We start from the raw sequence: 14,783 nt of genomic DNA on the forward strand, positions 1-14,783 counted from the left end.
GGTTGAAAGATTTGTATTTTAGTAGCTTTTTAGTAGTTCTCCATAATGATTTGTCAGTGGTATTTAAGTTTTCTGTTAAGTTCTGGAAATGTTGTATTCTGTGTTTTCTAATTTCTGCTTTTAGTCTGTTAGTCAATTTATTGTAATGAGTTTTGTCCGAGGGATATCTTGTTCGGTGAAATACAAAAATAAAGTTGGATATTTTGATGGAATTCGAAATTGTTTAAACATTTCCAAAGGTTATCATCAATTTTGTTTTTTAATTTAGTAAGATTCTTCCTATATCTTCAAGAGAGAGGAATTCATGCTCCAATAACTAAAAAACTTGTTGGCTAATTTATTTATTTTTATAATTTATTTATTGATATTTACAACCGTACTAAAAAAATTTAAGTAAAGTTGATATTAGTTATACAATGGCATGATAGACATGTAGAGAATCTGCCTATTGGAACTCCAATAACCTTTCTTGAGGAGATTTCGTGGCCAATTTTTAGGATTGTCAGGTAATGAAAGAGAAGCCAGGTGGGTTTGGATGGTTTGGAAGTTCATCATGAAAGGATTGGTATCTGGTTCTGGCCGAATCGGCAACATATGGAACATTGAGGACATGATTTTTGACAAAGTAAGAAGCATTAGGGATTTTACGAAGGATTTTGGATTGTAAGGATTGTATACGAGAAGAATTCGATGGTTTAGTGGAGCTCTAAAGCTCACACTCCAGAAGTTCAGAAAGACCTTATTATAGTAAAATAAATGAGTCTTTTGTAATAGGTCAGAAGTTTAGACCGTAGTCGACTAGCAGTTTCATTTCTTCTCAGTCTTGTATAAGGATTCCAAATTAATCCAGATGTAGTCCTAGGTAAGGGATCTGTTTAACAGGAATAAGTATGGCATTATTAAAGAATACTGTGGGGGGTCAGGAAGTCATGGGTTTACGACGAAGGGTAAAGATTATTCGGTGAGATTTACTGTAATTTATTTTAATCCTCAAGTTATGGCATTATTCTTGGCTATACTTAAAATTTATATAATACGTTGTTTAAAAAAATAGATAAAAGATTATCGATAACGAAAAATCAACGCGAATAATGTAAATTTCAATATTAGTAATAAATTTACGGGATATAAACTGTAAGTTTTGTCGTTAAATGCAACTTTAATAATTTAAGTAATTGAATATAAACTGAAACTATATAGAATATTAGTTGAAATCTTAAAAGTATGTACAAGAAAAACAAACTTCATTGTGAATTTTTTTTGTATACCTTTATTGAAATTTACAACTGTACGTAATGATTCATCCAGTAAATTTGATGTAAATTTATAAAGAAGTGACACTGTCGTGTAGAGTTGTAACGGTTATATTAACCATGTAAAGCCCACCAGGCCGATCTATAATAAATAAATAAAAAAAGTAGCACTCTAATATATTAAATTTGACGATTAGAAATATATTTATAGGCAATCAATACACAAGATATTTAAATTTTTTTTATTAGTAATGGGAAATATTTAGTTAGTCTTGTGTTATGTGAACAGTTGTAGGTATTTTTTTTTGGAATACTTATATAGTTTTTTTTTTGTTAAATTTAAATTAATTAAGCACCATATGGGGCAGGGAAATAGTATGATAGGCCTTAGAGTATAATTTTATTTTTTTTTAGGTAGTTTTGATTTTTTATTAAAATATGGGAACATTTTGCACATAATGATGAATTTCATTTACAACTATGGATCGAGGAAAGTATAGGTTGTCGTTGGGTGACAATTCTGGCTTCTGTTTTTTCAATGGTCAAGCGTAACCCATTTTTTAATGTATTTCGAAGCTTCTTTTTATTGCTTTCGAAAAAACATTAGTAATCCGGTCAATTAGATAAGAGATATAACGCTTTATCATTGGCTAAGCGGTCAAAATTAACATTTTTGAATATTGAATAGTCATTAATGAATAAATTAAATATCACTGAACTTAAGCAGGACTCTTGTTGGTAGCCGGAAATGAGGAAGGTTACATTATTGACTGACGAAGAAGGATCCATTGGATAAAAATTATTGGATGACTAATATTAGCTATCTTGGAATATTCAGATTTATTAATTTGAATATAATTAAGTTCGGGCGGTCATTATCGAATGCTTTAGCAATATCTAGAAGGATCATGATTTTATTATCAAAATTTTCAGTTAAATCATCGAAAACACGGTCGAATTGTCCGATGGTGTTATTAATAAATATGAAAATTTAAGAACATTGTTTTCAATCACTTTTTTAACAAAATCTTAATTTTGAACAAAAAACTAATCAAAAACATTGTTGAAAAATTATTAATTAAGTCTCATTTCTAAAGGCATCTCTCTCTGTTTTCCAAATCATCTCTCTTTCCAAATCGGTACAGTTACATGCGTTTCAAAACATAAAAAAGATATACAGAATTATATTTCTATTTGAAACGTTTTAGAGAAAAATTATATAAGAAATTTCGCTAGGGTACTAATTACTATTAATTAAATTTTAATATCCGATGATATTTCTGAAAAAAAAGCCTTAAGCATGATTTTTATTTTTAAAAACAGGATAAGTTATCAGTATGCCTGTCTATGTTAATTACTACTCACCGCATTTCCACATTCTGGAAACGGTCGTTAGGTGTACGGTGGCTAATTAAACCGCTTGTCTCAGATTAGTTCTCTGGAATGCCAGCCTTACGAATTAATCCGAAACAAACTTTTCAAATATAGGAGAAGCAAAGCTTTTTGAATGACTAGAATTATAACTAAAACGTAAAATCCAATATATTTATATCTAAAATATATCAATGTAATGCAGAGATGCTTCACAAAACAAAATGTTGACTTAAAAATCTTCGAATATAAATTAAATATCTGTTGAACAAAATAAAATAAATAACATGCTATTCACATGATGCGAGTTCCTTTTCTAAAAATAAAAAATAATAGAAAAAACAAATCGTAAAGCCTTTCACGTGAGTTTTAAAAACTGTATTTATTTAGAATTTATTTTAATGCTATACTAGGTATGTAATAATATAGAATATATAAGTAATTATATAATAACATATATAAGGAAAGGTTTGAGAGAAGTGTAGGTCATGTAACCCCTTTACTCCGGCATTGCTTACGATGGAAACACGACTGCAGAAGCAACTTGGATAGGTGCTGCTGATGGGGATAAAAGCGACATGATTTGTTTTAAGTAAAAGAATAATATATAAAACTAACTCGAAAAAAAATATCTATTCAGAGAGATAGGTTATTGCTTATAACAAAACTAGTGTAGGCTATAAAAAATAATATATTTTCGTTGCTTCACAAAACAAAATGTTGACTTAAAAATCTTCAAATGTAAATTAAATATCTGTTGAACGAATAAAAATAAAAATAACATGCTATTCACACGATGCGAGTTCCTTTTCTAAAAATAAAAAAAAATAGAAAAAACAAATCGTAATGCCTTCCACGTGAGTTTTAAAAAACTGTATTTAAGTAGAATTTATTATAATGCTATACTATGTATTTAATAATATAGAATATATAAGTAATTATGTAATAACATATATAAGGAAAGGTTTGAGAGAAGTTTAGGTCATGTAGCCCCTTTAATCCGGCATTGGTTACGATGGAAACACGACTGCAGAAGCAACTTGGATAGGTGCTGCTGATGGGAAAAAAAGCGACATGATTTGTTTTAAGTAAAAGAATAATATATAAAACTAACTTGAAAAAAAAATTCAGAGAGATAGGTTATTGCTTATTACAAAACAATTGTAGGCTATAAAAAAATTAATGTTTTAAGATGATTCTAAAACAGATCATCATAGAAATCCTTTATCAGCTCAACCGACATCAAAAACACTTGTATTTCCAAATAACGCAAAGTGATAATACAACTTATAACTAGGTTTCAATGTTTTTTATATTTCTTTATTATCAGATCGGCCATGGTTGGCCTTAGATGGTTGTTGTAACAGTTTTTAAGAGTTAATAGTGGGAGGGAGTTTGGTGATAGCCTGTAATGTCAATAGGCATCTCTAACTATTTGCAATGCTGTAACCATAAACTATTTTATTATAAGAAGATAGTTGACCGTATGAAGTAGATTGTAGGAAGATAGTTCGGGTGGCGGTCAATAAAGGTATCAAAATAGTTGATGAAAACTATTGTTAACCAACGTTTCGCCCCATTTTGCAGGGCTTCGTCAGGGCTGTCAGATCGAAACAATGATGACAACTAGTCAAATAATAAAGATGACAACAAAGGAGTTGTTACCTTTGTTGACAGCCACCCGGACTATCTTCCTAAAATGGACTATTATAATTTAATATATAAAAGATCAATTAAAAATAAATAAATAAAATTGAATGCTAAAAAAAATATATATATATATTAAAATATTACTTAAATTAATGATCTACTGGAAGAGTTTCTAGAACTAATATGAAATTGGTGAATGACACAATCTTCCTTTTTTAAATATAAAAATTTATTTTACATGCAACAACGACGTTTCGGGATTATCCCCCATCTTCAGGTTGCTACAAAACCAAATTCAACAAAATTTAAACATATGCTTACAAAATTACTACTATATCATATATTCATCAAACCTATTCATAAACTATTTACCTGATAAACTATTTTATATATAATGTATAATTAATTCCTTAATTTGTCATTACATGCAAATATTGAATCGTATTATTGTCAATTATTAAATATATATTTTTTTTAATAATTTACTTATTGATATTTACAACTGTATACATATAAACACATCAAGTAAATTTACTGTAAGTGATATTATAAAATGATAAAAACATGTGGAGAATCTACCCATTGATAGAACTCCAAAAACATTTCTAAAGGAGAAGATCTTGAAGCCATCTTCTTTTTAGACGCCTAGGAGGATTATTAGGTAGTGAAGGAGAAGCCAGGTTAGAAATGAGTTGGTTTGTTATTAAATAAAAAAAAAAACTTTTTATAATATCAGCTATTATACATTTTTCAAGGAGAATAATTACCTCCCTGAAGGTTATCTTTCATTAGTTTTGATGTTGATGTTGATTTTATCGTTCAATTGTTTTGATAAATATATGATACAGTTGTAATGTTGTAAGCATATGTTTAAATTTTGTTGAATTTAGTTTTCTAGCAACCTGAAGATGGGGGATAATCCCGAAACGTCCTTATTGAATGTGAAATAAATTGCTATATTTAAAAAAGGAAGATTGTGTTCATTCAACAATTTCATATTAAAATATTACTTGCTAAAAACTGTAATATCATAAACATTAGAAGTAGTAAATCGATTTTTTATAGAGAGAGAGAGAGAGAAATACTTTATTTATCTATACTGCCTAAATACATCAGGTTGCTATCTCACACAGCATACTTATCAATCCCTAATCGGACATATATAAATTACACATACATGGTATAATCAGAAAAAAAAGAGATACAATAATAAGATATAATAAACAATTTTTTTTTCCCCCACAGTTTCCTTTTACAATCAATTTTGGTCTGTACATCGAATACAAATGTTTCAATTCATTCCTATTTTTCTTTCTCATTTCTGCTCCTCCAATTTCACCATTTCACAATTTTTTCAATTCACCCGAATTCTTGTATAGTATTCTTATATAGTCTATTTTTTTTTTTTTTATATGTATTAAATTTTTCATCTCATTAGTAGATACAGGTGATGGTGTAACAACGAGAAATTATCATGTTCCACTTCAATAAAATGGTATGATATACGTGATGAATTGATTATACATATCCGGAGAAAAATTAAAAAAAATATAGAATGAATAAAAAAAAAAAATCTCTTACGCTGAAATATAATTAGAGAAGAAGAAAAGAAAAATAAAGAGTTTATAACAAGGTGTCTAGATTAGCACAATCTTCGCGATGTGGTTTTAAATTTTCTTTTGATCGCTTTGCTGATGCTGATAAATTTGATTGAGCCTGTAAAATAAATATTTTATAGGCTCCATCAAATTTATTAAGATAAAAAAAAGGAAATATTTCCACTTCAATCAAAACATTATTTTGAAATATGACGGAGAAAGTGACAGTTGCAAATAGCCTAGAAATATATGACAATGGAACATAATAAAATAATTTGTAAATAAATTTCTCAAATTAATCAACTAATGCAAAAACATTTACTTGATTTGACTAATAGTCTAGGTCTAGGTCAAATTAAAAATTTCATATTTATTTTTAGATTGTTTACCAAGATGAAAAAAAAATTGAAATTAACTAATTGAATATTTTCCATTACATGATGATTTAATGAACGAAATGGTTTTAATAATCTGGTAGATGATGGAAAAAGGATTTCCATAAAATGATTTGGCTTTGCTGAAAGCTGCCATTCCTACCTCAAAGAGAACAAATAAAGTAAAAAAATAGAAAAAAAAAGAAGAGAAATTTCTCTTCATTACTTCAATATTTTGGGTCCAGATCTTTGAACTCTTTCACATCAGTACTTGCTGTCAAAAGTAAATGGATTCCTTGAGGAGTAATAGGCATAAGAATACTTTCTCGACCGTTATTCTTCTTAGCTTTCATCTGATAGACTTCAAAACTTTTTCCCGAGTTACCAGCTACGCCAGCCAATCAAATTCAATGTTCAGGACGTTTGTTAATTCTTATTTCATTTCTTCCCCAGTTTTGGACATTCCTCTTGGCCAAGAGCCATGAAAACTATTTTATGGCCCTTCAAATAGGCAGTATGTCAACATAAATAATAAATTATCGTTAACAATATTAAGTAAAATTTAAATAAATAAATTTTGCGTTTGTTATGGTTTTGAAAAATGATCAAAAACTATCTGAGAGAAATACTTTATTTATCTATGCTGCCTAAATACATCAGATTGCTATCTCACACATCATATATAAATTACACATACATGGTATAATCAGAAAAAAAGAGATACAATAATAAGATATAATAAACAATTTTTTTCCCCTACAGTTTCCTTTTAAAATCAATTTCGGTCTGTATAACAAATACAAATGTTTCAATTCATTCCTATTTTTCTTTCTCATTTCTGCTTCTCCAATTTCACCCTTTCACAAATTTTCAATTCACCCTTTCAACAAATTCGCTCTCCGGAATTCACCCTCCTAGATCCTCTTCAGTGACCCGCTAAACAAAGTCAATATTAGACGACAATGTGAGATCAGACCATGATTCATAGTCACAGTAATAGATCTGTTTACCAAAAACAAACAAATAGATACATTTTACGAGAATAAGACTAACACATAGTTTAAAAGGAAAATATAATAAAAAAACCGGTTACAGGAAACACTTGAATGGATAAATAAGTTTTAACAAAACAAAAAAACTATAGTACTAATAAAATAAAATAATTTAATGAATAAATACGTTAAAACATATTAATAGAGAGGTCAACATATTAAAATAATTTATATATCCTTTACAATTTTTTTTAAATATGTATTTACTTATTATTTATTATTTTGCGAGGATAAAATTATCAAAAAATGAAAGAATGTGATAAAAAAAATTTTAATTAATAAAATTAAGCTGATTCATTCCTATACGATCCTGCAATAAACAAGTAATTTAATCACGTCTTCATAAAAATTCTGAGTTTAAAAGATTATAAATTCCTGAAAAGGTTTTCGTATCGAATCAATAGTTTATAAAACTCAGCACTCAAAAAAATCTGGGGCGGTATGTTAAACGGGTGGACAATGAAATGTTTTATTTCTTGCGGTATATGTCAGATTAAAGTTCAAGCTGTAATGAGAACAAATAACACTAGCTTAGAAGTGCTTACAACTAAGACTTCACAACAAGTAGTGCCAAACAAAGGACTCAAAACGGCTAGAGATCTACAATCGATATATTCATAGTTTGCCACAGAGCAACTTGTATACGATAAAAATTTATTTTTTATATCACACTTTATCACAGTACGTGCATCACACAACTTTTACTTACCATCCTACATTCGTGTCCACGTTTTGTGTAAAATAGTGCACTCGTGTTGAAGTTATCCATTTTTGTCATTTTCAAAAAAAAAAAAAAAAAAAAATCTTAAAGGGTAAAAATTATGAACAATATTTTTTATTTTTCTGTTCTATAAAGTGTTTTCTCGAGATTGGAATAACGAATGTAAGTTTTGTTCTTACCAAAAATACAACAGCTTGACGAACCTTCAATGCAGTTGGGAAATTTCGGTCTCGGCTCATCCAGTCAGAATGGAATGCTACTATTTTTTTCATTTTTTCATTTAGTTATTCATAAAATTCTTTAATATTTTGTATTTATCCATGGTCTAATATTGTTTACAATTAAAACAATTTTTTTTAAAATAAACAAAAGTGAAGGTATTTTGGACAGGAAGGTTTCAGGTTAAGACCCAACGAGGAAATCTACAGGGAGATAAACCACGTATGTTAGATACGATTAGAAAGGGGAATTAGATGTTGTTTAAATGAAGACTCAACATACTTAGCTACAACTGCCTCTTCACTGTCGACTTATTAAGCCCCACACTGGGAATGTCAAGATTCATTTCTCGAGGATGCTGTGAAGTAAATATTAACAATAAGAGTAACCTGGGTCACTCCGAGACCCTTGCCCAACGATTCTTGGTTATCAAGTCCTTACCTATTAATTTCTTCAACACTATATATATACACAATTATTTAATTTTTCTATTTAACTAATTGATTTGGTGCGGCTATTTCAGATTGGAGGATTAAAATTGTTTATACTTTTTTATGTTGCTTGTGGAACAGCCATTGGTAACAAGCTAATCCTACATGATATACTGACAACAAAAACGGTGGAAAACACAAATCATACTAATGACAGTAAAGACAGGACTTGGAGCCATAAATTCTGTTTCTCTCAGCGATCACTACGTAATAAATAAAGTTATAGCCACGGTATACTTTATTGGTATTCTAAGCACCTATAAATAAGAAACGGTAATTCGTAATAATTCGACGAGTGTCGTATTTTGGCTTCGATCAATAGTAATAAATTTAAACAAAATGAATTCGAATTCAACCTCAAAAAAATGCAAAATTTGTTACGTTTATATTTTTTATACTAAATAATTTAAATTATTTATGAAATTCTACGAGTACAAAAAATTTTATCATTAAATATTGGTTAAAATTGGAATTACACCTAAAAAAAAAACAAAAAAAAAAACAATGCCACTATTGAAAGGAAAGTGACAAATAGATTATTATAAAAATATATAATCTATAAGATGCTAATAAATAAAATATATTTTTTATAGGATGCTAAATTTATCAAAGTTTAGTATGTATGAGATCATTTATCAATATTACCTATTGCCCACAACTGTGTGGCAGATTGTAATATCTATCAATAAATAAATCTATCTATCAAAAAAAAAAAAAATTTATCAAAAATGAATGATTTTGAAAAAAAGTTTCATGCCACTGGAACTATCAGAAATTATGCTCTTCATCGTAGAAATATTATTTTTCATTCAATTTATCAAAATACAGTCAAAAAATGATTATTTCTTGTGTTTAGAAAAACAATTGTTTGAAAACTGTATCTCAAAATTTATCTAATTTCTTTTAGTGTGTGTAATGTTTTCTGTGCGATTGGTAGCTAGTAATAGTGCATAGAATGAATAATTTAACAAATTTTGAGGGGTTTTTCTTAAATAAATAAAAATTCAGTCATCTGCTGTGGTAATATTTTTTTTATTGATATATACAAAAAATGAATTTGATGTTAGTTATAAAGTGGCATAATACGGACATGTGGTATACCCATTGATAGAACTCCAATAACATTTTAGAGGAAGATCTCAAGACCATCTTCCTTTCAGACGCCTAGGAGGATTATGAGGTAATGAAGGAGAAGCCAGGTCAGAAACAAGTGGGTTTGGGTGGTTGGGAAGTTTATCATGGAAGGATTAGTATCTGGTTCTGGCCACATCGGCAACTTATGGAACATTAAGATCCTGATGGATGAATCGATTTGTGACGAAGTAAGGAGCATTAAGGATGAAGGGTTCTGGATTGTAAGGGTTGGATTCGAGAGAAATTCTATGGTTGAGTGGAGCTCCAAAGATCAACTTCATAAGTCCATATAGGCCTTATTGTATGTCTAGAGTAATAAATTTAAATTTTTAATGTCAATCCAATCACAAAAACATCTCAAAAAATCATAAATACCTAACCTTTTTGTATTTATTTGTTCCTTATTTGATTTTTTTTTCTTGGACTCTTATATTGTATTAATCCGATCACCATCTTTTATTCCAACGACTGATCTTTTTTCTTTTCAGGCCAGTGGACATGGTCATGTTAATAGACCCAAACTTGCTTTGGAATAATTTAACTTTTTTGTAAAGTCCTCACAGACAGTAACCACATTCACAAAAACAAACACACACGCACATCCCTGGTTATTTAGACTCGGAGGACCTTTAAACGTGCATTTCCTTGGAATAATTCCGGTTAATTTATATTTCATATATGAAACAAAAATTATGATATCCAGTTTTTTAATCGATTTATCCTTCATGTTAAATTTTTTCATAATATTGATTGATCAGAGATGAGAACTGCATTTTTGATCTAAACCTACCCTGTAATTTTCCATTCCACACAAATTGAGATAACTTTTTAGAGTTGATCAATCAATCTACACTAATATCTTGATCACTAATTCAAAATTAAGTAAAAATTTGATTTAAATTATCATAATACCTAATGTAGAAGTATTAATACCTTTTTTGTTTCCCCCTATTTTTTATTAATACGGATAATTTGTTCAAGGTTAAAGTGTTGTACATTGTTCAATTTAGTGAATTTACTAGATGTTGTTGCTTAAATAAACAGATCCCCATTAGCCCTAAGCAGGAACAATAGGCTTCACTAGGGGTTTAACCATAAGGGGGCGCCTAGCGTCAATTAATCAACGCACACCTATTAGTGTAATTATACAAACACACTCCCAACGCACTAAAGACTCTTCAATGAACAATTACAACCAACTCTCTTGTAGCTCATTGTGGTTCTGTACTACCTCCGACGGGTCTAATGTTTTTAACTAACGGTACTTCCATTATTGTTTTGGTAATCTATAAGGTGAATTTTCAAAATCCGAATTTGGACAAGAATTTTATAATTATGATTTCTAAAGTGGGATGGGGTACAAAAGTTTAACTATATTTAGGTATCGATTGATATTTTAAAAAAAAAATAAAATTATTTTGGACGATTCTTCAATCATTACTTTTTTGCGTTAAGAGGTTATTCTAAATAATGAAAGTTCTAGTAAAATATCTGATCATGATAATTTTGTTAGCTACAGTCGAGCTTATATTACTACCATTGGGCCTTGTTCCAGCTGGATATAACATATAACAACCGATTAGCGCTCGTCGCTTAGTTGCTATATGGAAAAATCTAACACAGGGAATATTAGTTATGTGCCCTTATCGAACATTTGAAATTCAATAAGAACACTCAACTATATTTAGCGACTATGCGACCATCGCCGTCGCCCTATCTAGTTCGGATACAGTCTAATGAACTTGTTTCGCAATATATATAAGCTACGCCGGCCTTTCTCCAGGTTATCAGAAGGATAGCAATTCTCTTATGACTTACAATTTGACCATACACTATACAGTTACAATAACCTTTCTGATGTGACCTATTTACATCACACTTACAATATAGTGTGCTTTCTTTCATTAGATTAAACTTTATTTCAGTTATATAGATTGATTGTGATGTGCGGGATTGTCTCGAGCGTCACTGATGAGCGTATTAAACAACTTTAATCAGACTTTATGTATTTAAGAATATGCCTCACGTATGCTATTATTGCTTTCCTTTAGCCATATTATTTTCCCAATTTTCTTTCTTCGATGAACTCTTCATTCAAATGGTTGCAAAATTTTTAAAGCAAAGACTTGTTTTTCTCAGGCACTATTGTAAATTTTTCTGAGACAGCTCAGATTGACTGCATAAACTATAATCCAGCCCTGAGGTCTCAAAATAAATATGTTAAAAAATAACAAGCATCTGCCCAATTCTGCTTTAAGTACACTTTCTTAATACATTTTTACCTTATCCTTTTTTTTAAAAAAAACTTGAAGTTTGGTGGTTATGCGATGAGGGTTTCTTATATAATCTTACAAAGCCAAGAAAGTTTGTGTTGTGCATATTCAAATATTTATACAATTTTCTACCTTCAATTTGCTTGATTTACTCTCCATCATCTATCGATATACTTTGGAAACTCTTTATTACATATAGTTCTTCAAATTTATACGAATCTTATGACAATCATTTCGCTAGAAAAGGATAATAAATGTACAACTATGTTGAACCCCATCTCCGATATTTCCCTTCGTACCTTTTCCATCCTAAAGCGTTTTAATTTCCTTCGTCACCTACTTCCTTTTGAAACCAGTTGGCTCCTGGTTGCTTCCTTAATATTCCCTTACTTTGATTATTGCTGGTATGGTTTACGGGGGTGTCTCTGGAGATCTCGAAGCAAAATTAAAACAGTGAATTAATTGCTTTGTAAGATTCATCTTTGGGGTCCCCAGGGACGCAACTGTCACCCGATTTTATGAAGAGTTGAAGCGGCTTTACCACTCCTTCCGTCGTAAATATTTTCTTGCTTCCTTCCTCTATCAAGTTATACAATCCCGCCGTCCATCGTACATCCCTGATATCCTCCAATTTAAGTCCTCAGTGCTTTCCCGCAATACCCATTCACGGCCTTCAGACTTATATTTCTGAACTGCACATCGAACCGCAGCCTTTGGTAGGTCTTTCCTTATCCGTCCCTCTTCCCTATGGAATTCTATTCCCTGCTTTATTCGTAGTTCTAATTCCCATCCAATCTTCAAAACCCATATCTTCGATTACCTTCTGTCCACCCAATTCCAGAAGAATAACAATTGAAAATTTTAAAAAAAGTTTATATATTCTATCATACTTATAATTATGTACAATAGCAAAAAATGTACCTTTTCATTTGATCTAGCCCGAACCAGATATCACTCCTTCCATTATAAACTCCCTAACCACTCAAACCCCCTAGTTTCTAACCTTGCATCCTCTTCCATTCCTGACAATCCTCCGAGGCGCCTGAAAAGAAGATGGCCACGAGACCAGCTAATGTAAAATTTCATTAGAGTGGTACCAATGGGTAGTTGCTCTACACGCCAGTAACACTCCATTTTAACTAAAATCATATTTACTAAATGCATTGTGTAATATACAGTTGTAAATTTTAATAAAGATAATAATAAAAAAAAACCTTTTCATTTATTATTTTTAGTTTAATTGTATTTGATTTTGTTTTTCTTTTTATTTATTATCAGGAATGTTAGTCATCTTATATTTTATTATATGACATATAGTTTTATTTTATTTGTTCTATTCTTATTTTATATATTCTGTTAATTATTGTTGTTCATTTTTATCTTTTCAAATTAATTATTTTATTATATTTTATGACGTTTTATAATTTCATTCTTATTTTGTATTGTACTCTACGGCTCTAAAGCTTTATTTTGATGCCTGTATATTATTCTAAGGAATCACTCCCAGAATAAATAAAGAATATTATTATTATGTTTTACCACTTGTGCTTATTTTTGTATACTGTTTGAGGTCATCCTTATACAATCTAAAACTGACCTTATTAATTTCATCTTCTATAAAATTTTTTTAGCCTATTTTATTACATAAAAATATCAGATATTATGATATAAATGTCGTAAAAAATCATATTTGATTATAAATTAATGATTAGGATATCATTCATAAAAATGAATTATTAAATGTTATTATTAAAAATTCGTTATTAAAAAAAAAATTACAAAATAGATAACATAATTAAAGGACATATAAATTAATATATTTTTTATTTATATTAAGAACTTATCAATATAAATAAGAAATAAACCATAAGTCATGACATTTCGAAAACAAAAATACAATTAATTATGTTAATTTATTTTATTTACAACAATATTATTGATAAATGTCAAATATTATCTTTGTAATTTATATAAATAGCTAGATAATAATAATATTTCTTTTGATTAACAGGACTCTCTCTTGCATGCCATCAAAGAAGAATATGTAGAAGCTGTAGAAGTCCTGCTTGAATGGGAAGAAAGTATACACGTCCCAGGAGAACCATACGTAAATTATTGCATACATAAAATACTTTAAAAGTTTTTAAAATTTCATGATAATGTAGACGTGGATTATTAATGACATTGTATTTTACCTGATTATTGATTTATTTTTATTTAATTTAATAATAGAATTTTTTTTTCAATATTAATTCTGTAATTTTACATTCTGTCATATTTTTTAGACAATGTTAATATGGAGGATAGAGCTCATTCACACCATAACTACAAATATATAAATTAAATGATAACAAAAAAATAGAAGAGAAGGAAAGCAAAAATAAAATAAATAATAGAAAAAAAATTAAAAATTAACACAATCATTCTTATATTATAAAACAAAGGAAAACTTATTCGTTTTAAGCAAAACTTATTGCTAACAATGCTCAAATACATTTAAAAAAATTATTTATATCTTATTAGTTACTTTTGATACATAATATGAATACCGATCTTATTTTTTGCAGATTTGAGAATTCTATAATAAATTGTTTTGTTTTAGTTAGGTAATATGTTTCTTCTGTTGTCACTTACCTAACTCTGCGTC

The 14,783-nt window shown here is 29.0% G+C and overlaps 1 protein-coding gene across 1 annotated transcript in view; it reads left to right on the top strand.

The window, feature by feature from the left end:
* Positions 1 to 14,783, top strand: part of LOC106691731 (transient receptor potential protein) — a gene marked incomplete at its 3' end in the record, with an annotated part of 62,185 nt that overhangs the window by 33,212 nt on the left and 14,190 nt on the right. Inside the window, exon 4 of the mRNA XM_014437588.2 lies at positions 14,148 to 14,243. Coding sequence (XP_014293074.1) covers positions 14,148 to 14,243 — 96 coding nt within the window. The remainder of the gene's footprint in view (positions 1 to 14,147; positions 14,244 to 14,783) is intronic.

Source organism: Halyomorpha halys, unplaced genomic scaffold, assembly GCF_000696795.3.
Source record: "Halyomorpha halys isolate HHAL.00 unplaced genomic scaffold, Hhal_1.1 Scaffold2846.1, whole genome shotgun sequence".
Classification (NCBI taxonomy): domain Eukaryota; kingdom Metazoa; phylum Arthropoda; class Insecta; order Hemiptera; family Pentatomidae; genus Halyomorpha; species Halyomorpha halys.